Here is a 25551-nt window from a genome sequence, read left to right as displayed (position 1 = left end):
ATTTCATTACCGTAGTCGAAAATATTTCATCGGTCGAAAATAGTCGATTGCGGAGTTTTCCAAACAATGCACAAATTTATCTTTTATTAACCAAACAATCACACCAACCAAGGGCACGAATCCTTTTCATTGTACAGCTCAGAGCGATGGCACCGCGGCGGTGACATTCAACACCTTTGCAACGACGACAGGCACTTTAGCGACTACTTAATTATTTATACAATTATTGGCATTCAATGTTGGTTTCGATTATGTATGAATGCATGTATGCAGCGGCTGTCTACAATATGGTAAATTGAGCCAGTTAATTTCTAGGGTGGATAGAATTAGTATACTTCTACTACATATAACAAATATACTAGAATTATTATTTTCATTCATTTCAGCAAAATTTCATCAATGGTGGCACATTACGTTTTTCAATTCAAGCATCATATTTAGGTTACTGGCATACACATTTCCTTAATAAGAAAAAATCCAATGACCTTAAATCGTATGGGTACTATTCCAAATCTATGGTATTTTGATAGAGGGTTTTTGAGAAGCTCTTCACAACATAAATACACTGAGCTTTGCTTACTTTCGATATGTGAAAGAATTTTTTTTATCAATTAGGGTTTACAGAATTTTCCGAATTTTAGGTAATTATAACACATTTTTTCGAAGATACCAAAATACACATATAATATTATTAATAAATCCGGGCATTTCTGGATTCATATGAATACAAAAACCGATATAAAGTTTTCAATATCAAGAACATCTTATTAAGCAGCGATATATGAGCATAGATTTAGTTGAGCTTCCTATATTAAAAAAAATTATTTTTATTTTTATCCAGCTTTACCTTAGTGATGAGCAATGAGCAGACATCAAAATTACATACCTGAAAATACAAAAAAAATAGATCACGATTATTATGGAAAATAATTATTATTGGTTAGTCAAATATAAAAGCAATAAATGTGTTTGCTCGTTAGGTATATATGGGATATTTTTTAATAGTATCAGAAAAAATTGTGTATTTCGTTTAATTTAACAAAAACATGTGTGACACGCTTAAGAGTACCTGGTTTATTTAACTTAACCAACCCACCAGAGTGTAAAAGTGTTTAGAAAGTTGACGACAACTACGACCCAGAAAAAAAAACACAATTCAAGTGCTTTAAACCCATTAAGCCCATATACCTAATTCGTTGTTTATCTAAAAATTTATCAAATGCGATGAACATCTAGAAGAAAAAGGCTAATGGAATATAATAAACACAGACAAAAGGCAAAACAAGAAAAAAAATTTCGGAAGAAAGAAACAAATAAACAAACAGACATCTGATAAATAAACACTAAGAAATTAAAGTTCAAAAGCTAAGAAAATAAAACATCTTACACAAAAAAGAATGCAAAATATTTACGGAGGTATTTGTACAGAACAGAAAAAGCAAAAAGTCTTAATAAACACGGATCCGCAAGCTAATGGTTTCGGGGATATGAAGAGTTATTCTGTTTTTAGCTCCTTCCTTACTTGCATGCTTACATATATTCATTTATTTTTACTTGGATATGGGATTCCTATCATAGTTGGCTCATGTTCGCACATTTGCGAACGAGATAAACGAAGCATTGGCCCAAGGGCATGTGTAAGATGCTAAGTGTGTTGTTCAGTGTATCAAACCACAAACTACCCAGCAGGGCAAATCAAACTAGTAGGAAGCATTCTAGATCAGATACTGGTATTTAATAAACGAAATCATACAGTTGCGTCATTGACTAGAATAAGGCCTGCAGTAAAATGTGCAATTTGTCTGCAAATTAGTTAATTTTTTTAGATAATAAAATTTAAGACTCGTCTATGTACGCACCAAGGCGTTGCGCTGATTGATTGAACTTAATCATCCAAATTTGTTTTTGAATAACTTTTTTTGTCAAATGAAAAAAAAAAAAAGATTTGGCATGATTGAAATATTGATTTTTGAACCGCAAGGCGCTCTTTAACTTTTTCACCCTTTGTGGGTGCTTGGCCAAGCCTTTTTTCCTGTTTGTGGTGTGCATCTTGATGTTGTTACACTCCATTTGTAGGTCCATTTGGGACCTACAATTTTAAGCCATTGGTTTGCCGTTGTCTGCCGAGGAGCGATCGATGTTAGAAAACACTTTTTCTATCATTTGATGTTTCATATGTACGGAGATTCGAGCCTGTGCACCTGTGGATGGTAATCACGAACGAACCCATCCGGCTACGGCGGCGTTCCATTACTTATATGTTTGTATGATGTAGCTGTCTCTTTTACAAGTGTCAAATATGACTAATGCACGACGACTTTTGTTAAAATTATGAATCTTCCGGAAGAATAATTAATTCTGCGTTGAAGCTAATAACATATTTATCTGAAAAACCCTATATCCAAGTCTATTATGGAATTTATTCACCTTACATGAAGTTTCGCATAATGAGTCGGTAAGTGAAGGAACGTATTTATAATCTGGATAGCTTTAAATAAACTTCAAAAAGTAATTATTATACTTTTATAATATCTCCGTTGGCATGGTAAAAAATAATTACTTACAAATTGGTTCGGCAAGATTCTACCCAAGAGTCAGTTAGATTTTGTTTTCCCCTGAGCTTAAGTAAGATGACAGCAAAGGTGGTGGCGGAAAGCCGTACTACGTTGGTGTGTATTACCTTTGATCACAAAAAAATGCAGAGGGTAAAGTATTAAGTGTATCTTTGATAGATTTCTGCAATAAGGAATCCGCTTTCTATCAGCAAAAATTTTAAAACCGATTTTAGCACCCATATAACAATGGAGATGGCACTACAAAGATAACCTACAAAGACCCACGGAAATGAGAACTCAAGGAACATAAAACTTTCTATGCGGTTTGTGTTTTGGGAAATGATCTTCTAGATAAAGTCAAGGTAAAGGTGAATATGAGTTTTAATGTATGTATTTTATTTCATAATCCGTAATAAGTTTTATCAGGGACGATGAACTAGAAATGCAATTAAACCAAGCACTTCAATGCACTGGTTGTCTCAAAAGGGGCATCGCAGTAAAAACCTCGAAGCAACCGGATACATAAAATATAAATTAAATTAGCATCAATTTTACTTATGTACCTACAATGAATACCGCAAATGTTATTTCGTTATTAGCTTTTCTTTTTAAAGAATTAATTATAGTTTTTTTAGCTTTTACATATAAAGCCAATTTGAACCATTTTTTGAATGTTTAACCAAATTCTGCACAGAAGAGAAATGTATTTTATTTTGTGAAAAAAAAAACCAATTTCGAATACACTTTTAATACGAAATAATAGGTCTATTTATAAGTTCGTGCGGTTTTACAACAGATGGCGTAACTTGATTATTATTCCATCGATCCACATTTCCAAACATTCATTGGAGAGCTACTGTCGTAAGGCACAAACGTCAGTATAAGTTTTTTATTTGAAGCGTAAACAACAATATTTTTACCACACTTGAAAATGTCGAATTTCGTGCCAAATAATGTGTTTTTGCGGGGAATTCTTCTTCATTATTTTAATATGAAGAAAAAAGCAGCCGAAAGTCATCGTATCTTGGTGGAAGTTTATGGTGAGCATGCTCTATCTGAGCGAACGTGCCAGAAGTGGTTTGCACGCTTTAAAAGTGGTGATTTTGGCTTGGAAGACGAAGAACGCGAGGGTGCGCCGCCAAAGTTCATGGATACCGAATTGGAGGAATTGCTCGATCAAGATCCGGCTCAAACGCAAGAAGAGGTTGCAAAAACTTTGGGAGTTGATCAATCAACCATTTCCAAACGTTTAAAAGCCATGGGAATGATCCGAAAGGTAGGCCATTGGGTGCCGTATGAATTGAAGCCAAGAGACGTTGAACGCCGTTTTATGGCATGCGAACAACTGCTTCAACGGCACAAAAGAAAGGGTTTTTTGCATCGAATTGTGACTGGCGATGAAAAGTGGGTCCATTACGACAATCCAAAACGTCGGGCAACGTATGGATACCCTGGCCATGCTTCAACATCGACGTCGGCGCAGAATATTCATGGCCTGAAGGTTATGCTGTGTATCTGGTGGGACCAGCTGGGTGTTGTGTATTATGAGCTACTGAAACCGAATGAAACGATTACGGGGGATGTCTACCGACGACAATTGATGCGTTTGAGCCGAGCACTGCGAGAAAAACGGCCGCAATACGCCGATAGACACGACAAAGTTATTTTGCAACATGACAATGCTCGGCCACATGTTGCACAAGTGGTCAAAACATACTTAGAAACGCTCAAATGGGATGTCCTACCCCACCCGCCGTATAGTCCAGACCTTGCGCCATCCGATTACTATCTCTTCCGATCGATGCAACATGGCCTGGCTGACCACCACTTCCGTAATTACGATGAAGTCAAAAAATGGATCGATTCGTGGATTGCGGCAAAACCGACCGAATTTTTCACAAAGGGAATCCGTGAATTGCCAGAAAGATGGGAAAAAGTAGTAGTAAGCGATGGACAATATTTTGAATATTAAATTTGTAACCATTTTACGTCAATAAAGTTTCAAATTTCGAAAAAAACCGCACGAACTTATTCATAGTCCTATTAGAATAGTCTAAAACGTTAGAATCGAACGGAATAGTCTAAAAGTGTTTGTTTTAGAAACATATTGGACTAGCATTTTTGGTGTCTTGCTGATGCATGGCCGAACAATTGAAATTTCGTAGAACATGCGAAAAGGAATAGAACGCGAACTGGTTGAGCTGAAAAGTGAACTGTGGTAGTATTCTCCTTCACAACTCGTATTTTTCCTTGGAGGGTATAAATGGTTCTGTGTATGTATGTGTGTATATATGTAGGTATGTAACCTTAATATTGGTTAACCATACCAAGCAGAATCTAACAAAAGCTCGAGAGTCCAGGAGTGAGGATGGATAGAAGGAAAGAATAACTGAGATTTATGTGTAGAAATGCACATAAGTGTTCACAACAAACAAAATACACAAAAGAGGACAATAGGATACATATATTTGTTTACATGCATGTGAGCACTTCATGACTTTTCTGGCTTTGATGTTGTGGCCTAACTAACAAACACTTATGTATGTAGATATCGGGAAAATACGCACTACTGACACAATAACAAAAGAACTTTTATCGTATTCTTGAATAAGTTGAAAATTATGGATGCTTGTCATAAATGTCATTTCCTGCTTTTACTGAGAGACTTGCGACATGATGAACATTTTTTTTTGGCCACAGTGGCATTACTTTTCACTGAGGTGCGGATAATAGCTTTATATTTATGTGCAAATATAGATTTTGCAGGAGTGACTCTCCTTTTATTCCCCAGATAGTAATAAAAAGGAAATATAATTTGGTAATGCCCTGACAATTCTTCGGAAAGGTCAAGTAATTGAAAAGGTGGCGCAAATTTAACCTTCCCACTTTGTTTATGTAACTTTTTTACTAAATAAAAAAAAAAAATGAATTCTTTATTTTGAGCTTTACGCATTCCATTGCTTGCCTGTTTGTATGCTGCAGCTGTGGTACAAGTGTCTAATATTATTGACGTACGACGCCATTTGGAAAAATTATAAACTTTGCGCCACCTTGTATTATCTTCACAAGGAGCCCATTTTTGTAAGCTACTGACACGAAAAAGATAAACTCAATGTTAAAGATGCTTCAAAAAACGTATTCCGTAAAAACATCATGCAACGGCTGTATCATATCTGATAAATATGGAACAAAATTGCATACCTTTTCTAAAAATATAGTTTTGCCCCTAAACCAGTATTATTCTGAAATATTTTCGAAGTACATGAATTTGCTCCTTTTTACGCTCCGAGGAAACGAATAGCCACTACAATAGCCTGAGAAGGAACGGAGTTTTATGCTTCAGGCAAATGTATGCTGCTGATGCTTGCATATTAGAAATAATGAAGGAAGAAGCACCAGCAAACGATTGGTATTCGTAGTTTTTCATACCATTAGGATTACAAAAAGTATCTTTGTATGAAGTTTACCAACATCCACTCGGTTGAGCAATACCCGTTTGCATTAATTTTGCATTACATGTGTTGCCACTTTTAATATTTCCGATTTTTTTATCGATATACAGTCTGTGTCAGAAAAAGGAACCGCGATTATTCCTAAAGTATAAAAGATATATATTTAAATTTTTTTTACATGAAAGTATGTACAAAACTACGAGTGGAAATTACTTAATAAGCCGTGAAGTCTTCATCGTTGACGAGTATAGCCCAACATCTTCTTCGTGCTCTGAACCAGCTTTTCTGCGTAGCCCGCGAACAGAGGACCAGATTTTGTGAACTTGACACACGAGTTGCTTTCAATCATGGACTGGCCTTCCGGCAAGATGCGTTTTCTGGCGTGGGGACTGGGAAGGCCAGGCCAATACTGTAACGCCATATTCTTGTTTTGTTGTTTTTCAATGTGATTTTCAAAGAGCAGTGGTTTTGATGATGTGGGACAGTAGGATCTGTTCGCCTCCTTCAGTCGTCGTTCGATCGTGTTGATACTCACATATATTCCCTTTTTAGCAAGAAATCTGCGTGCTTGGCTTGTGGCAAAGAAGGGTCCCGCTTAAAAAGTTGGGCGATCACTTTATCCTGCTTTTTCGTCGTCACTCGCTTCAAACCGCGCTCGGAAAAGTCATCAACATTTTTGTACACCTTATACCGCTGATTCCAAGTCACAATGACCTTTTTTGATTTTTTAATCACTTTTGCAGCTAATTTCGGCCCTTTCGAATTGGTACATAAAAATTTTGCCTAAAACGCCTCACTCATTTTTGTTTGGTTGCGACACTAATCTGAGTTAGCATTAGTGTCGTAGCTGTTGAGTGGGACTATTAAGCAGCAAAAAGCAGAACGAAATATATCCCGAAGTTACAAGAAAAAAACCGATTCTTTTCTTCTGACACAGACTGTATGTATACAGATAGTTTTAGTTGATCAGTCAATTTCCATATAATAATGCAACATTTGAACATTTTTTTTTTTAACTTTATTTCAAAATATTGAAAATTGAGCAAGTGGCATTGAGTCTCCGGAGGAGTTTGAAGAAAAAAATGCAAAAAAAATGCATTAAAGAAGCGGTTTCCTCAGGGAATAATTTTAGATTTTTTTGATTTTCGCTTATATAAGTGTTTAAATGTATGTCGTGGCCCGATAAGCGGAGGAACAAAAAAAATTCAACCTGAACGATTGTGATAGTTTTAAATACTACTGGCATGATCTGAAAGGTCTCGAGTGTTTTTCCATATTGCAAAACTTTGAAGGAGGGGTAACCTTTCTAATCGAGCGTTCGCTGGAAGATGTAAGTTTTAGAATGTAAAATATTCTCGTCTCCTCCTCTTTCAGATCTTTCAGAGTTTCAAAATATCGTGGATTCGATGCCAAGCCGAATTTTTGAAGTGATAAATAAATTTGGAGGTTGAACTAACTGGTCATCTTATTTTTCACACATTTGTCATGCTTTTTCCACATAATTCTTTTAGTTTAGAAGCAATGCCTTTAATCGAATTTACGCTGGATTCAAGAAAAAAAAGGTAATATTGCACGCTTGTGTTACGTGTAAATGAAAAACGTTTCACTTGTTTGAATGCTTGCTACAGAATTAAAAAAAATGTTATTTTTAGTTTTTATTCAAGAGTTTTTAAGGAAAAATAGAGTGCACGTAAATATACAAACATTTTTTTTACATCCTTTTTAAGGCTAAACTATATTTCACAGGCATAAAGTATTATACCTCTTTCGAAGACATTTTGATGCCGAAGGTGAGAAAAGTAAGCAAAATTCAAAGTGTGAAATTTCAGAACAAAATAATCAATTCGCAAATGGCGATAATATAAATACCAACAACACATGTATATGTTGTATGCCCCCCAGATGTATGCTTTAATATTGATACTGAATCAAACAAAGCGGTTTAAGATAGAGATTAAAAAAAAAACAAGATTAAAATAGATAAATATAGGTATAGAGAGGGATAGTGATAAATATATGGAGGCAAAAATAAATATAAAATTCAAATTGAATAAAAATAACTGAATCTTAAAATACGGTTTTTTACATATTATGTTTTGTCAGTTTTATTGTATGGCATGGAAACTTGGACGATGAAAATTTCAGATATGAATCACATAGAAACATTCGAAATATGGATACTAAAAATACTGAAAATTCCGTAGTATATTTTATATACCGACCTACCTGAGTCATATATGTCGAAATTATAAGGGTAATCTTCTTATACTGCAAGCAAAGATTGAAGGAAGACGAGGCATCGGAAGGGAATTAAAGTGGCTGCGGAATTTACGTCAATGGATTGAAATGATTGGAGTTCAAAATATTGGTAATCTTTTGGGGGCTTAGCCAGAAACAGAGTTACTATTCCAAATATTGTAAAAAATTTATAGATTTGAATTTACACGTTGTATTGTAAACACTCTCTTTTAACCATTTTATTTTATACATACAGCACCGCTTATATTCGATAAAGAATTGCAAATAAAGAAAAAGAAGAAAAACCACTTATTAAAATGGGAGTCGAATTTTTAACCACGGGCGATATTATTGTATGTATATAATTCTTGAATGCCAGCCACATCGGAAGGATTTGACCAGAATAGATTTGTCTTGTTATCAATGACAAGAAAAACAGTTCATATGCCTAAATTGGAAACTTTGCCGAGCCGTTAAGCTCAATAATATAATATAATCATCCCCCAAACCAACGTCACGAAATTTGTCGGCATGCATTTTGTTGGCAAACTTACATGGAATACCCATATGGAAGGCTGTAGGAATAAAACTCAGAAGCCTATATTGGCTACTACATCGGAATTGTCATGTTTCTCTCGAAAGTAAGCTCTCACTTTACTCAGCTGCCTTGAAACCAATATGGACATATGACTTCCCACTGTCGGGCATTGCAGCTAACTCGAACAATGAAATACTCAAAAGGTTCCAGTCGAAAACTCTAACAATGATCTCAAAGGCGCCTTTTTTATGTTAAAAATTTACAAATTCATCGTTAATAAATGTGGCGTACATTACACGACACGCGACAACAATCGCACTCAAGCCCTCTTGTCACAGAAATAATTGCAAATCCCATAACCTTCACCAGATTCAAGAGAAAGTGTGCAACAGACCTCATAAATTAATCTATATTATTATTTATCATAATTTATTTTCGAGAAAATTAATTTCAATATTCCTCAGCGAAGCTTGCGGAATCATGATTATTTCTGGTTGGGGATGGTAAGAATAAATTATGCCTCCAATGTTATGATTTACAGAACTTTCAGAGAATTTAATTCGCTTTCAAATCCTATTGATCATTACAATTGAAACTAGTTAATTATATGTTTAATTTAATTTTGATTAAATTATTTAGCATTAATCTGTTTTTCATAGTCTGTAAGAAATACTGTATTTTCTATACTATTTATTAATTGAATAAATAAATAAAATTTGTAAATGGTTGCTCCAATGGGTATGTTCCATAAATGTTTTTTTTCTCTTTAATGAATTAAATAGTTTTGGTAAAAATATTGCTTAATGTTTAAAAACAGATCGCAATAATGAAATGGATTAAAAAGAAAAGAGATAAGCCACATTTTTACTTTATGCTGACAACTTTAAAATCTGTGGTATTGTAAAAAATTCATTTGGTTCGGAAATGTTCTAAAATCAGCATGAGAAAGTTCTTTCTTGGTGTACTAGTAATTAACTGTTTTTAAATATTTCGGAAAGGTACCAAATTATTTTCGCCAAACGTTTTTTCTCCCTTTTAGACAGCAGCAGCAAATGAAACACTTCATGAAAGCCAATCGCTTGCTGCTGCTCCGCTTTCATTATTTTCAGTATGCAAGCATTAGCAACATATAAGTGCATCCGATGTGAAGCATCGAATACGTTTTAAAGTGGACTTAGACATCAGTTCTCAGTTTTTCGAAAAAGTGAAAAGTAAAAAAAAATCTCAATAAAAAACCGTTTGGCTTGAAACTCAATCAGCAGCTCTGCAACGACACAAATACACTTTTAATCGTTGGCCTGCAATTTACTGTTGTGAATGTTCATACAATTCGTCCACATGTTTACAAACAGAAATTTACGGCCAAGCAAAAAACAGTTACTATTTTTTTGTTCATACATTCACTTTTTTCTGGAAAACGAGTATGTCAATGGATTAAGGTTTTTGTACCTTTCAGAGAATTGACTGAAAAAGATTTAACTGTTTTCAAAGCGATATGTACGACACACGTTAACGCGCCTGAAGGTAGGCTTTTATGCTTGTTTGTAATTGTTTGCTTTACACCTCTCTATGGAAAAGGTGTAATTGAATAAAAACAAAAACAACGTAAAAGAAAACATCAAAAGAATATTGTGGTGAAGTGTGTGAAAATTGCCTGGGTGTGCTAAAATGGCTGGTTAACTTAAAGCATGAAAATTGTTTAGTTTATGTTGAATTCTAAATACAACTCTGCAAACCAATCCTGCTCTCTTATACGAACAATTGTACTTCACTTATATGGAACTTTGAACTTGTACAATTATACATTGGATAGTAGGCGAAGCCAAAATAACTTTGTACTTATTATACGTTAGATAGTAGGCGATGCCAAAAATGTAAAAACGGCAGTTAGAATAAAAACGTGAATTACATCGACACGAGTTTTTCTTTCTCTGCGCGGAAATACTTCTTCAAATGGTTATGGGCCCAGGTATCGATTTGGGTTTCTAAGTTCACGGTCAACATACATAAATTGAAGGAGTTCTGCTGTATTGTAGATGACTTAAAAGAAGTTGGCATATCCATGGAGGACGACTTTTTATCAATTTTGTTGCTTTGCTCATTACCAGACGAAATGGAGAATTTTGTGGTGGCAATCGAGAGCAGGGACGCATTGCCGAAATTGGATAATCTCGTCGCGAAGATTCTGGAAGAGGAGCAAAGGCACGGCGACAAATGCAGTAGCGCAGAAACGGCCTTTTCGGCAAACGAATCGAAAAGACGCGTTGGATTTTTTCGAAATAAAAGCAGCGGCGGCAAAGGCGTAAGGAGTGAGGTTGGTGTAGGTAGCGGCAGAGGCGCTGGCAGCGGTAACAGCAGCAGAACAAGACAAAAGGAAAATGGAACAGCGAACGAAAGCACAACTTCCAGCATAAGGTGCAATAACAACATAAAGTGCTTTAAGTGTGGACGGAGAGGTCATATACGTTCTCAGTGCAGTTTTCAATCCAATAATTCACTCGTAGATGATAAAGCTTGGTCGTTAGTAGAGAAAGAGGAGAATTTAAGATGCTAAATTGTTTAGTTCTCTTGTTTGTGTAAAACATAGAATAGTTTTAGCTTCAGGTGCTTGTGTTTATGCACGCGGAAAGGGCACGGTTAATTTGAAAACAAAATACACAACTGTTAATTTGAGAGACGTTTGGTATGTACCTGATCTACATTCCAATTTTTTTTCAATCGCTAAAGCTGCAGAGAGTGGGAATGTCATCAAATTTACAGAAAATAATGCCATAATGCAAGACAAAAATAAAAAAAAACAATTCTTACTGGTGCATTGGAAAATGGCATATATGTTGCTAACGTTATAGTGAGCAAAAGTGCGGACTGTGTAAATGGGGTTAGTGATGACGCGAGTGATTGGCATAGGCGGTTTGGCCACATAAATACAAATGATTTAAATAAACTTTCAAGAATGAATATGGTAAATGGTTTGAACTTTAAAATTTCAAAAAACATTGAATGCTTTACGTGCGCGGTATGCAAAATCCATAGTAAGCCTTATGTGAAATATAGCGGCATTTATACAAAAAGTGTATTAGAACTTGTACATACGGACTTGTGCGGGCCTATGGGTGTGAATTCGGTTGGCGGTGCATCGTATTTTATATCATTTATAGATGATTACTCGCGATATACTGCAGTTTATTTTCTAAAAAGAAAATCCGAAGCGTTTGATATGTTTAAAATTTTTGCTGCGACCGCGGAGAAGCAGACTGGCCGCAAAATAAAAACAATTCGTAGTGACAATGGGAGAGAATTCGTCAACTCTCAGTTTAAAAATTGGTTACGAGAAAAATGCATTCGGCATCAAACCACTGTGCCGTACAGCCCTCAGCAAAACGGTGTGGCTGAAAGAGCCAACAGAACTTTGGTAGAAATGGCGCGATGCTTATTAAGCTCTTCTAAAATGCCACAATCATTGTGGGCTGAAGCGGTAAGCACGGCGGTATATATTAGAAAAAGGTGTCCTACGAAAGTTTTAGGTGCAGTTACACCTTACGAGAAATGGCATGGGCGGAAACCATCGGTTGCACATTTCCGTACGTTTGGTTGTGATGCAGTGGTTCTGCAAAAGGGGCCAAGACCACGCGGTAGTAAGTTTTTGCCGAAAGGGGTTAAGCTAAAGTTTGTTGGCTATCACCCAACTACGAAAGGTTATAGATTAATTAACTTACAAAAGAATCAAATCACAATTGCACGTGATGTCATATTCTTCGAAAATTCATTTGAATTAAATTTAAGGGACAGTGATGCCAATGAAGAAACATTTTTTATTGAACTTCAAGCAAAACCGAGTAGCGCTGAAGAAGCGTTAGTAAGCGAAGACAGACGTGACGAGCGTGAAGACGAAGGCAGCGAGCATGAAGAACATGAAAGAGCTGAGACTGAGTCTGATTACGAGGAGGCTGTTGCTGTAAACAATAACAAGAGGAAGCGAGGAAGGCCAAAAATGGTGCGTACAGGAGGTGTAGGAAGGCCGAGAAAAGTCTATTGTACAGAGGCTGGTCCGGAGATGCTGAACTCTGTTATTGAAAATCCGAACACGGTCAGTGAGGCGCTAAACTCTAAAGATGCTGACAGGTGGAAAGAGGCAATGAGAGTAGAGTATGAATCGTTGGTGCGGAACGCAACATGGGACTTGGTAGATCGACCAGCTCATAAAAATGTTATTGGCTGTAAATGGGTTTTCGCAATAAAACGTAATCCGGATGGATTAATTGAGAAATTTAAGGCAAGGCTAGTTGCGATGGGTTGCGCAAAAAAATACAACGTGGATTACTGCGAAACATTTGCTCCGGTGGTACGTCATTCAACAATTCGCCTAATTTTGGCATTGGCCGCGAAACACAAATTGCTGGTTAACCACATAGACATTGTTGCTGCATACTTGAACGGCGATTTGGAGGAGACGGTTTATATGTGTCAGCCACCCATGTTTGGAGATTCGAAAAATGTTAATAAAGTATGCAGACTTAAAAAGGCTTTATATGGCCTGAAGCAATCCGGTCGAGAATGGAACCGGAAAGTTACGCAAATATTGCTGAAGATGGGATTCGTAAGGTGCAAGTCGGACCCATCGGTTTATATTCGTCGTGGTAATGCGAATGTTGGCATTATTGCTCTCTACGTAGACGATATGATCTTGGCATGCTCAAACAAGCATGAGATGCGGAGTATAATAGAAGCGTTGAATCAATACATTGAAGCGGTCGATCGCGGGCAGATATCATTTTATTTGGGGATGGAAGTTGAACGGGATGGTGATCGAGGTGACATCACTATACATCAGAAGCGATATGTCGAGCAACTTCTTCAACAATGGGGCATGGAAGATTGTAAACCAGCGGCAACTCCATGGGCTCCAGGCACGGTGCTTCATAAATGTGACAAGCAGTGCAGTGACTTGAAGGCGAAGGACTACCAAAGTATTATTGGCGGGCTGATGTATCTGGCTGTCATATCTCGTCCGGATATCGCGCATGTGGTGTCAAAGTTATCTCAATATAACTCACATCCGCATACAGAGCACATGCAGGCGGTAAAATACGTTCTTCGATATTTGAAGAAAACACCTTATGGTAAATTAACATTTTCTGCTAATTTTGAGAATTTTGTGTGTTTCACAGACGCTGACTGGGGTAGCGACAGCTTGGACAGGAAGTCCTATACAGGTTATTTTGTTACAATGGCTGGTGGAGCAATAGCTTGGGAGTCGCGAAAGCAGTCTGTGGTTGCGTTAAGTTCGATGGAAGCTGAGTACATAGCATTATGCCAAGGTACTAAAGAAATAGTTTTTCTTCGTGGTCTGTTGAATGAGTTGGGTTACCTGGAATATACAAGAGGCCCTACTTTGATTTTGTGTGGCAACCAGAGTGCGCAATTTATGGTGAAAAATCCCATGGTGCAGAAACGAAGCAAACACATCGACATTCGATATCATTATATACGAGAGAAACACGAATGCGGACAAATTGAGGTCAAGTATGTTCCGACAAATGAGAATGCAGCCGACATACTTACCAAAGCATTGGGGAAGCAGAAGCATATTGAGAATTGTAACTTAATGAATATTGAAATGTAAACTTGAATTTTTAAATGCACAGGCTTGGTTTGAAGGGGCGTTTGTTGAATTCTAAATACAACTCTGCAAACCAATCCAGCTGTCTTATACGAACAATTGTACTTCACTTATATGGAACTTTGAACTTGTACAATTATACATTGGATAGTAGGCGAAGCCAAAATAACTTTGTACTTATTATACGTTAGATAGTAGGCGATGCCAAAAATGTAAAAACGGCAGTTAGAATAAAAACGTGAATTACATCGACACGAGTTTTTCTTTCTCTGCGCGGAAATACTGCTTCAGTTTACTTTTTGGCACACATCATGAAATGCAACGCGATTTACATATTAAATTTTTTCGCCACACTACAGTAAGCAAACTTGGGAGTGCTTTTATGACAAATATTTGGCCAGCTTAAAATATTCTAACTGGGCTTGCGCCAGAGTAGTTCATCTTAACAAGTCTATAGTGCAGCACTTTTCCGATGTTTTTAGCCCCTACTTTAGCCATATATTTTCGCCAATAGTATTGTATATCTTCTGGGTTTGCTGGGAATATTAATCACACTGTGTGGCAGTAAAAATAGACTTTCTTCTAGGCATACATCAAACTGTAGGTTTAGTCAAATACGAAAAAGTTCAGACTCAGAATTATGAATTTTCCCTTAATTGCTAAATTTTTCATAGGTTGAAGCATATTCTTGTAGGTAGCTTTATATTTATTTACACGATGAGAAACTTGTGGGTATATGCCATTCAAAAGAGTTCATTTGCCTATTTACAGTGGTATAATATTTTAATGAAGATCGCAACACGAAAGAACATAAATAGCATTTACAAACTAAATAACATTTTAAATGACTATTTTGTTTAGTAGTGTTTAAGTATTTGAATACACAAGAAAATTTACCACGAGAGTCGATTCCACGTTACTGGAACCACCCGAATTTATATCCGGTCAAGGACTGTCACTCCACATACGCAGTAGCAATCGCACATACGCAGCATGGAGAAATATTTTTGATACTATAAAAACAACAGGAACAACAACAACTTTTAATTTCGTTTCCAACGAAAGATCATCAGATATTTGATTTTTTTATTTCGCTACAAAAAAAAAAAACGTACACATTTTGAAACAAATACGAAAAACTGAGAATCGGTGAATTTTTTCCGTTGTTTATAGTAACAAGTGGACAAGTTCTGACAATCTATGTGTTGCATAGTTAGTTTTAATATTACTTTAAGTGAATATATTTACACCTTTACCAAGAGCCAAATAACAATATAAGTTTTAAACTTTGCGCCAATTTAAACAAAAAACAAAAAAAAAAAAAAATTCACCAAAATTTCAAAGTTTTTAATCATAATTTATTTGTTTACTCAAGTGTGTCCAAAATAAGATGAAGCAACATAGAAGATCAAATGTAACACATAACAAAAAGCCGTTGACCACTGATCAAATAAAGAATATTAACAAGACAGTTGGCATATAATTGATACAGACCAATCTAAGAATTGAAGTGCACTGTTTCTATTACACCTTATTTTCCAGCAGTGTAAACTTCGGTCCAGACCAAATTTAGCACTGCCTTAATTCTTAACTTTAAGTAGTTTTCGAAATGAGTGAAAAATCAAAATTTTATATTTTGTGCCAGCATCACTCAAAGAGCTAAAAATATCTCTACCCATTCAGTCAATATAAAAGTTTTCTTTACAAGCAAGTTTTCACCCATTTGACCATTATTTGATTCAAAACTGCCTTCATTTAAAACAAAAAAAATTCTCGAAGCCTCCGAGGATTGCATTTATTGCATAGAAAAATATATCTGCTATGTCACATTTTACAAATAAAGAATAAATCAAAATAAAATTTGTACAACAAAACATATTCTTGTGACTGTATATTCAGATGAGTTAGTTTGGCGGCAAAACAGAATAGAGCTTTTGGTGGCCCGGCCGCGCACAGAGCTTTGTGTACAATTAGTACTTAATATTAAAACTTGCTAATATTTCATTCAACACTTCGTTGTTTTCAGAATTGAATCTTTGTAAACAGTAAACATATAAAATTTATATACCATATGTTCATGCACATATTTCAAAAATTTTACGAATATATCTTTTGATTAAAATGATATTTTTGCGACGCAAAATAAAAATATACATAGTGAAAAATAAATATAGAATTGAACAAAATAAAAAACATAACACGAAGTACGAAAAAATACAAATAGGTGAACTGAAATCAGGACAGACAAAGTACTAAAGGGTTTTCCAATAAGAGGTGTTATTTTGATATTCAAAGAAAATTTTAATATAAATGATCGGATGTTTACTTCATTAAAAAGAGGAAAGTAGTATCCTATGACCTCGATAGCCTCACGAATTCCATCTTTGAGGTCTTGAATCGACCCTGGGTTGTTGGCGTAGACCTTTTCCTTCACGTGGCCCCAAAGAAAAAAATCACAAGATCTCGGTGGTCAATTGTGATCACATCTTTTCCCGTAAAAGATCAATGGTTTCGTTGATTATGTGGCACGTAGCGCCGTCTTGTTGAAAATAAACGTTGTCCAGATCAATACCATCCAATTTTGGCCATAAAAAATTGTTAGTTATCTCCCGATAGCGTTATCCATTCATTCATAACACCTGTTATTGGAAAACCTTTATAGTAATAATAATTTAGTGAAATAAAATAACTTGTTCCGCTTGGGATTTGATCAAATTTTGTCTCAACTGTGTGCGATTTAAAGGTGACATTACACTTCAAAAAAGTCCACTGACGAAACAATTTGTGTGTTAATCTTTCTAAAAAGTAAAACAAAAACAATCGATAAATTCTTCACTGCTTCAGCGCCCAGGGAGAAAATTCGGAGCAGTGACCAAAAAATGGTCTGCTATTTGTCGAAACCAACAAAACAGTAGGTACCGAAAGCGACAGCAATGTAATGGCTCTGGTTATTTACTTCTGATGATATTATAGACGTCGGAGATAGAGTCGGTCAATAAAATTATGGAAATCGTCAAATCGGACCTACCTGGGAGCACTAAATCTAGAACTGAGTACAAGTTAGAAAACCGTTTGGAAGCATTCGTATGGATGCCACAAGATTTGATGCAAAATAAACTTACGGACCGAATTACCGCTTAAGATTATTTACGAAAGCGTGACAAGGTGGATCCATTTCTTAACAAGCTATCGGCCACCGGAGTCGAATCCGTTGGTGCGTGAATGCGTCGGCAGGGAATGGCAAACCTCCGAGAGTATTTCTGGAATAAATACTAGGAGAAGTAGCTCGGCCAAGCACCCAATAAAGGGTGCTGTTAAGCCAGATTCTGGCAAACTATTATAATAGAATAATGTAACGTAAATTAGAATAGAATAAATTAAATAATATTGAATTTAAAAATTGAAATTGTATTAAAGCTTAATATTAAGTTATTTTATATTGTTTATTTATAAGTAGGTATATAGTATACTTTACTGTTTCTCGCTATCGCTATTTCTTTACCTGTTTCTATTTACTTCCGAGCATTGACTTTATTTCTACAGCTATACCTACTTTCCGTTCTTCCAATTTCTATTTACTTAACTGCAAACTCTCTCTAACTCTCCACATACTGTTCTTCCATTTCCGCTATTTCTCGTATCTTAGTTTTAGGCCTAATATAAGGACAGTACATGTGTAATAAAGGGACACTTTTGGAATTGTAATCGGACGTGTGCGGTGTTCTTCCTTGAATTCGAATATCACAGGCAATTAATTTCGCGCTTCCCTTAGTAAAGTGTTTTTAAAAATTAATATCGTTATTATTATATTAATATACAATATCTTCACAAAAGAGTGAAGAATTTTCAGGTGCAACCGCCTGGCGATGATAATTCGTAGCGAAATTGCGTGATGGTTTTACTGTACGTTTGGTGGGATTCGAAGGGAATCAGCAACGGTTATTAGGCATAACTGGCCAGATTGATACAGTCAAAGCGGCCAGAATTGATGAATAGGAAGCGTGTCTTGTCAAACATTTGCAGCACTTTAACTGTTATTTCTACTAATTACTGATATAATAAAAGAGAAAATGGAATGCATCAGCGAGTCTCCGTTCATTTTTTTCTTCCATCGAAATGATACTTATTGTCGCTTATACTTGTACTTGCCCTAAACTATATTAATTCTAAAATGGAGTATCTATGCAAAACTATGAACACACCACTATTTTCTTTTTTATGGGGAGTTCATATTGCAATAAAAACCATAAAATACAAAGTTAAAAATTTTGTACAAAACTTTTAAAAATTTCATTAAAATTTGTAATATTTCAACCAGAATGTTTAGTATTTTTCTGTATATGCAGTTTGAGATCCCAATAAATTTTAGTCTAACAATGTGAAAGTTTCAAGTGACTGCAAAATATCGTTAGATTTTTTTTATATGGAAAAAAGCCTGGACACAAAATTCCTTGCCCTTTTCTTGACTAAAATTGAATGGGTTATAAAACTGCATGTAGATAGAAAGTTCTAAAACTTCTTGTTAAAAAGGCTAAAGTTTTAATGAAATTTCGGACATTTATTTTACAAATTTGGAAACTTGGGGTTATATTATTATTTTTTTTAGTATGAAAGTAAAAAAAAAATAATGATGTGTTTCTTTTTTGCAGCGCAGTAGCTAGAGAAAAAATAATAGGGGTACGAACTGATAGTGGTTAAGGCAAGTTATAATTCGTCTTATACCACAAATTTCTTCAGTAAAGCAAATGGGCTACTAATATTCATGAAAACCGTACGTGTATAGTATTATTATTATTTCCTATGGTTCCAGGGAGCAATAAAGGGCTACACATATATGTACAGTGAGTCAAAAAATGTTTGCGCGGTGATTGTGTTTTTACAATATTTGCAATATTCTTCATGGCATTTTTTTTTCTTATACTACAACAAAATCGTTATTTCGGAAAGTTCTAAGCCTTGTACAACATTACAAAAAATCCATTAAATTTGCAACAAAATTTCCAACTTTTTGCTCAGAATTTGAAACTTTTTTGCTAGTATGCAGTTGATAGCCCATTTAATTCTAGCGTAACAAAATGGTTGAAAATTATCGCTGCTTTTTTTACTTTTTTTTTGTTTGCGGTCGGTTTTGTACATATATTTCCATAAAGTGCATGAACGGAACGATTAAAATAAATAAATAATTGGCGCGTACACCCTTTCTGGGAGTTTGGCCGAGCTCTCCCTCCTATTTGTGGCGTGCGTCTTGCGATTGTTGCACAAATGGAAGTACCTACAATTTTAAGCTGACTCCGAACGGCAAAAGGTTTTTTATAAAATTACATAAAGGCACTTATACGGCACTAAACACTATATTTGCATGAAAAATTAACGAAAAAAATTTAACATTTCAAAAATTGTATAAATCTGCCAACATTTTTTTGACTAACTGTCTATAAAACATGCCTTTTTAAAAACGAGGAGAGGGTAAAAACAGCGCAAAATATTAATTATTATATAAGGATGCATGTATCTCAGCTTTGAAGAGAAAATCTTTATTAAAAATAAATCAAAAAAATTATTTACAAACAGCAAATGCACATACAAACCTTTTCATCTCACTCTTTTGCCATGCAGTCAGTCAAAGAGGCAGAAAATATGTAGACAAAGATGAATTTTGCAAATATCTTTTAGTCATAATTTAAAAATAGAAAACAAGAGAAATGTAGGATGTCAGGTTATGACGTCAGGCGCACTTGTTGGCTAGGCTGGTTGACAGACTGCCAGTGTCACCAGTGAAATTGACAAACAGAATGCCGTAATTGTCTTGCATGAATGGCAAAGGCATGTGGACGCGTAAATGCACAACGCCGTGACTCAGCAGCGGACAGTCACTCAGTCAGCCAGCAAGTACTACATATATATGCTATATGAAAATATTTATATTTAGCCAGCGCTCACATACGAAGCAACCGATGACATATGCACATACACGCCGCGACAAAACGATATCACCTCACCATTTTGATCAGATTTGACGATTGTTTTTTATTTTAATGTCTTTTTTTAATGCTCATTATTTTCGTACAAAAGTACATCCAACACAATACACAAATACTCAACCTTCCCCACCCCTCTCCTTTTCGTGCTATCATTTTTTATTCTTCACCTCTTTTTCCCCTCTTGCAATGGTATCACAAAGGATGAACCAATAAACTTCTTTCGTCCAAGCGGGACTTAAGGCCCATTAAATTTTAGTATATTAAAGTACAAGTTTGAAGCAAATCCCGTTGATTTTTGACAATTTTTTTCTTTGATGATGCTGCACATTTTCTTCACTTTAATAAATAAAATTTCGTGGATTTGTTATGTGGAGAAGATGGAGAAAATGGGGAAAAAAATTTCAGAGAAAAAAATTATCAATAATCAACGAGAATTTTGAGCTCCTTAGAATTTTCATTTTATTGTACTAAAATTTAATAAGTGCATACCAAAAATTTGTCCAGAAATTCGAATGAAAAACTGTAGCGGTATTGTGAAAATTTTTGGAATTTTTTTAATTTATGTAGAAAGTTTAAAATTTTGATTTATAGGGTTTTTGTTAGACAACAAGCTATACTTTTATAAAAAAAAGAGTGAAACAATTAAATAGTTAAAACTGCTAAAAATGTCCAGGTGCTATCGTTTGATCGCCGTCTGTACACGAGCATGCTAAGAATTTTAAGAAAACTGAAAATATTTTCTTATTTTTTATATTTTACTTTTTTGACATTCACATTCGAATTTATGAAGGTGAAGTTCACTAAAATGTTAGTGTAAGAAAATAGGTGTAGGTATGTATGTTGGCTTATGTAAACGCAGCATGTGCAATGCTAAAGTGGAAGTAAGTGAGAGTGAGCTGGCGAGAAGAATCGCTGTGAGGTGAAGGTCGCACATTTTTGACCGCGTTCAATCACCGCATAGCAATGTTTGCCGCCAATTTTATGGAGCCGAACGAATTTCACATTATTTACACTATGAATTTACGATTCAAAATTGGAAATTTGCCTACCGTAGCCAAACAAGCGCATGTAAATATAAACAAATTGATGCAAACGTCAGCCATTAGGTTGCAGCATCCTGGTGGTGTATAGAGGTGTGTGTTGTTATATTTGTTATAGGATGCACAGGCGCTGAGATGGATGGACTATGATGCTCTGCTGCACATTTATTAATAAAGGGTGGTCCAAGTATAAGTTGATTTCTGAAGCATTATTTTTTTTGACACTGGACACTGACTTGGAATTAGTGGGAGAACCATTTGTTATTTACTTTTGTTTGTTTAATTAACAATTTACTAGTAAAATAAGAAAATAAGCGGAACTTTTAGAGTACAACAAAGATATTAAGCAGCTAAAATAAACATACCAATGTATACATGGACAGCCATAAAACAAGTGGAAAGAAAACAAGACAATGTGATCGCGCACTACACTCAAATATACGAGTATGAAGATGGTAATGCTCATAGAGAAATATTATGTACGACTTAACGAAAATATGAATATGAGTGACTTTTTCATCTGATTTTTGATTTCATAGTATTTTATCATCTATTTAGCTGATACATACCGTTTAAACTAAAATTTTATGCATTAGATCCTATACACGTCGGTGATATCGCCTGATCATGTTGCCTAAGTCTCCGAGTCTTTCGAGGCTCTTATACAATGTGGTGCAAAATTAATCACCCCATCGGATGATTTATAATTTTTGCAAATTACTTCGTTCGCTAATAAAATTTTTAGTATAGAAACAGACAAAGACCAATGGTGCAAGTTTACTATCATTATATATTTATCTATTCTACCACTGCTTTTGCAACTTCCCCAGCCCTCTGGTCGAATATCTTCCGATACGGCGTACTGCTTTCAATAAATGTCTTGCTTTATTAGAGCTCTGATAATTTCCTTATCATGCGAATGCATTTCCCATCTCTGATTTTCTGAGCGGGAGTTCTGCATTCTCAAGTCGTTTTTTTAGAATAAAAAAGAAACGTGAGTTTGGAATTTCGTTTTAAGTCATTTATCAAATATGTATTGATATCGTTATTTCGGTTAACATTACGAACGAGGCAAAAGTTGCGGAGCCATGGTAACGTATGTACATTTTGTGGGCCGAAAAGGAACACATGAACTAAGGTGCTGCTTGATTTGATTTGGTAGCGCGACCAACCCATAACAGAATATATATTCTCCGCGGTAAATTCGTCATTCAAGTTATCAACCGCTTTGTCGACGTCATTTGACCACGCTAATCTATAACTTAGAAACGATTGAAACCCAGGAGCTATCAACTGTTCGTGCCGGCATTCATGAGATAGAGCCAGAAGCCGTCAGTATGGGGTGGAAAAATTTGGCTAGCAGGATATGCTACTGCGAACCTATCGTATACAGTATATAACTGAAATCTTATCTCATATAAAATTTTGTGGGCTGAGAAGGAAGAAATGATCTTGGTTGATTTTTGATTTTAATTGTATGGCCCATAACATAGTTGATATTTTGCGCGCTAAATTCGTCTTTCAACCTTTTTGGCGACTTCAATTGACCACTCGGAGTGTGATTTGATGCCTTCCTAGCTTTTTGTGGTTTCAATATTAAGCCGACAACTTCGAAACGATTCAAAACCTGGGGTCACCTACCGTCCGTGCCGGCATCCATGAGATAGATTCAGTAGACCTGGAAAATTGGGCTTAATTAAATCAAATCGCTTATAATAGTGTATTAAGAAAAACAGATTTTACTTTTCATTTTATTATATCTTTAAAAATAAAATTATTTGTGGATCAACCTGTTTTAGCCCCAATTCACTTTGATAAAAATTTTCCATTTTTTTTTTTTTGGTTTGCTGTTTCTAATTCTATTGCAATAGACAGAATTCCAATTGGTAGAAAAACGCAAATAACCAAACAGCATTATTTTATGCGTGATTGATGAGGTTTCCCTCTTGTGGGCGCAATCGAATAAATATTTGCTCGAATGCAGAGATTTCAGTTATTCTCATTCAATAATATTTATTTTCACGTCATTTAAGTTGAAATGATTGCCTTTTCTTTTTCTCCTTTCCAAATACTTGATTATGCGCTTCGACTACTTGGCATAAGGTGATTGTGCTGTGCCACACTTTTTTACTTCATACTAGCCATCATCAGTATCAGCCTCAGCAATAACAACAGCAGATCGGTGCATAGTAATACTAGTATTGGCAGTGTAAGTGTGTAGGTGCGAGTGGGAGAGCGAGGTCTTTCTTGATGAGCTTTCAAATCAATTGCTGTTGCTTGTGGTTGTGGTAGAAGATGAAATATTTCAGAGTGTAGGAAATATAGTAGTATGGAATTATGAATAGGTAGATGGATATTTATGTACATACTCGTATAGGTGTGTTTACATTTTGGCTGTTGGCTGCAATACTGTCATAACTCCTCTAAAGTTTTTTTCAATTTTTATTTCAAATTTCCCTTCTGTTGAGTTTAAGTTATCAAATGAACATAAAAAATTGTTTAGTTACATGTGAAAAAATATAATCGAGAAAGAATAAACTGTACTGTTCCAGTATTGCACCTACTACCGCTGAATTTTTAATTTCATTTGTAATTTCGCTCATATGTGGTGAATATTTTCTTGCCAAACGTGAATATTAGTGTTAGCATTTATGCCATCAGCCATATGTCGATTTTAGGACTTGGACAGGCAAACGATGTTGAATGGCCAAAAGTTAGTCAAGGTGGCGTACCTCAAAGAAATTACAATTTTCAATGATGAAGGATTATCTCTTTTGTACCAAGAAGCAAATATGCGGACGTTGCGGGGGGCGAGCGTTAAATCAAGCAGGCTACAAAGCAAAAGAGAAAAAAGAACCCTGCCTTCCTAGCTTCTGCCTTAATAGGTAAAGACAGTTCTGTTGAACACCTTTTTTACGACACCACGAATATAGGCAAGTTGATGACCAGAAGAGAATACGTACAAATTATTCTCCATTGAGAAAAGTATCTTACTGATTTTATTTTATTAAAGGAAATTTGCTCTGATGAGAGCAAAATCAACCGTTTCCAAACGAATGGGCGAAACTGGTACTGGCCGAATACTTGCTTCAATCATATCAATTTAATCCAACGATAAAATATGGAGGTGGCTGCTTGATCACTTGGGACTGTTTTATGCCTTCCGGAATTGGCTCTATAGTAGAAATCAAATCAAAGCTTAGTATCGTTACATTTTGCAAACAAATTTGCCAATTCTCGCGGATATGTGTGGCATGCGACAATATCGGGTTATTCTTCAGTAAGACAATGACACAAAATACTCGTAAAAATTAGGGCAAAATTGGTTGTGATTAAAACTATTTCAAATTATCACGATTTTACAGATGTTTTTTACGGTAACGCGATAGAGTTTTGTCTACATTTCTTTGCATCAATCGCCATGAGCATGGTTTTCGAGCGATTGACAAATGCAGCAAATCTTTTGACAATGAAATGCTCATGTAATATTGAGTATATCACGAGTGGAAGTAATGCCCACGGCTGCCTTAATCACGAAGTATTTTACATGACACTCTCGTAATAACAGCTAATCCATAGCATCGATTTTCTCTTACATAACAACTGATTTTCAATGTTGATCACGAAATTCATTTTGTAGTGCAAGTGCAACCTAGACTGAATTCGAAAGCTCCAGATGGTGCCTCAACACCAAGAATCGAATCGAATTAATTAGCACACACTTGCTGGTTTAATTCATGTCGAAATTCCTAGAAAATCATCATAAGTGAATGTTGACAAAGGCATACCGTATAAATATACACGAGCAAACATGTATACAGTGCCAAATACTATACATGCAGAACGTGGCATAGCACGCAAAAGCTAAATAAGTGGGTGGAGCAGGCAAACACGCAAATGAAATAGGAAATATTGCTTCACAATTTCCATTATGCAATATTCCTTTCTTTTGTATATTCCTGTATTTGCCCGACAGGCAATACCCGGAAATGCGCCATCCTAAGTGCAATCAAATATTTGTTATCACAACAGCACACCTAACTAACTCGGTTAAGCTCGCTTAAGGCCAATCCATATGCTTGCGTACACGTGCATTCTAGGCTCAAGCATGAAAATTGGTAAACCGA

At 35.5% G+C, this 25551-nt stretch overlaps 1 protein-coding gene across 6 annotated transcripts in view; it reads right to left on the bottom strand.

Annotated features, from left to right (window-relative positions):
• Window positions 1-694: 694 nt before the first annotated feature.
• Window positions 695-25551, bottom strand: part of LOC128862434 (uncharacterized) — a 93951-nt gene continuing 69094 nt past the window's right edge. For all 6 annotated transcript variants that reach the window (XM_054101045.1, XM_054101047.1, XM_054101043.1 and 3 more), the window contains one exon: window positions 695-886. In XM_054101045.1, the coding sequence (XP_053957020.1) occupies window positions 879-886 (8 nt within the window). In that variant the 3' untranslated portion in view covers window positions 695-878. The remainder of the gene's footprint in view (window positions 887-25551) is intronic.

Source organism: Anastrepha ludens, chromosome 4 (genome assembly GCF_028408465.1).
Source record: "Anastrepha ludens isolate Willacy chromosome 4, idAnaLude1.1, whole genome shotgun sequence".
Classification (NCBI taxonomy): Eukaryota; Metazoa; Arthropoda; class Insecta; order Diptera; family Tephritidae; genus Anastrepha; species Anastrepha ludens.
Note: the sequence above shows the minus strand (reverse complement) of the source record. Positions and strands in the feature narration are given on the sequence as shown.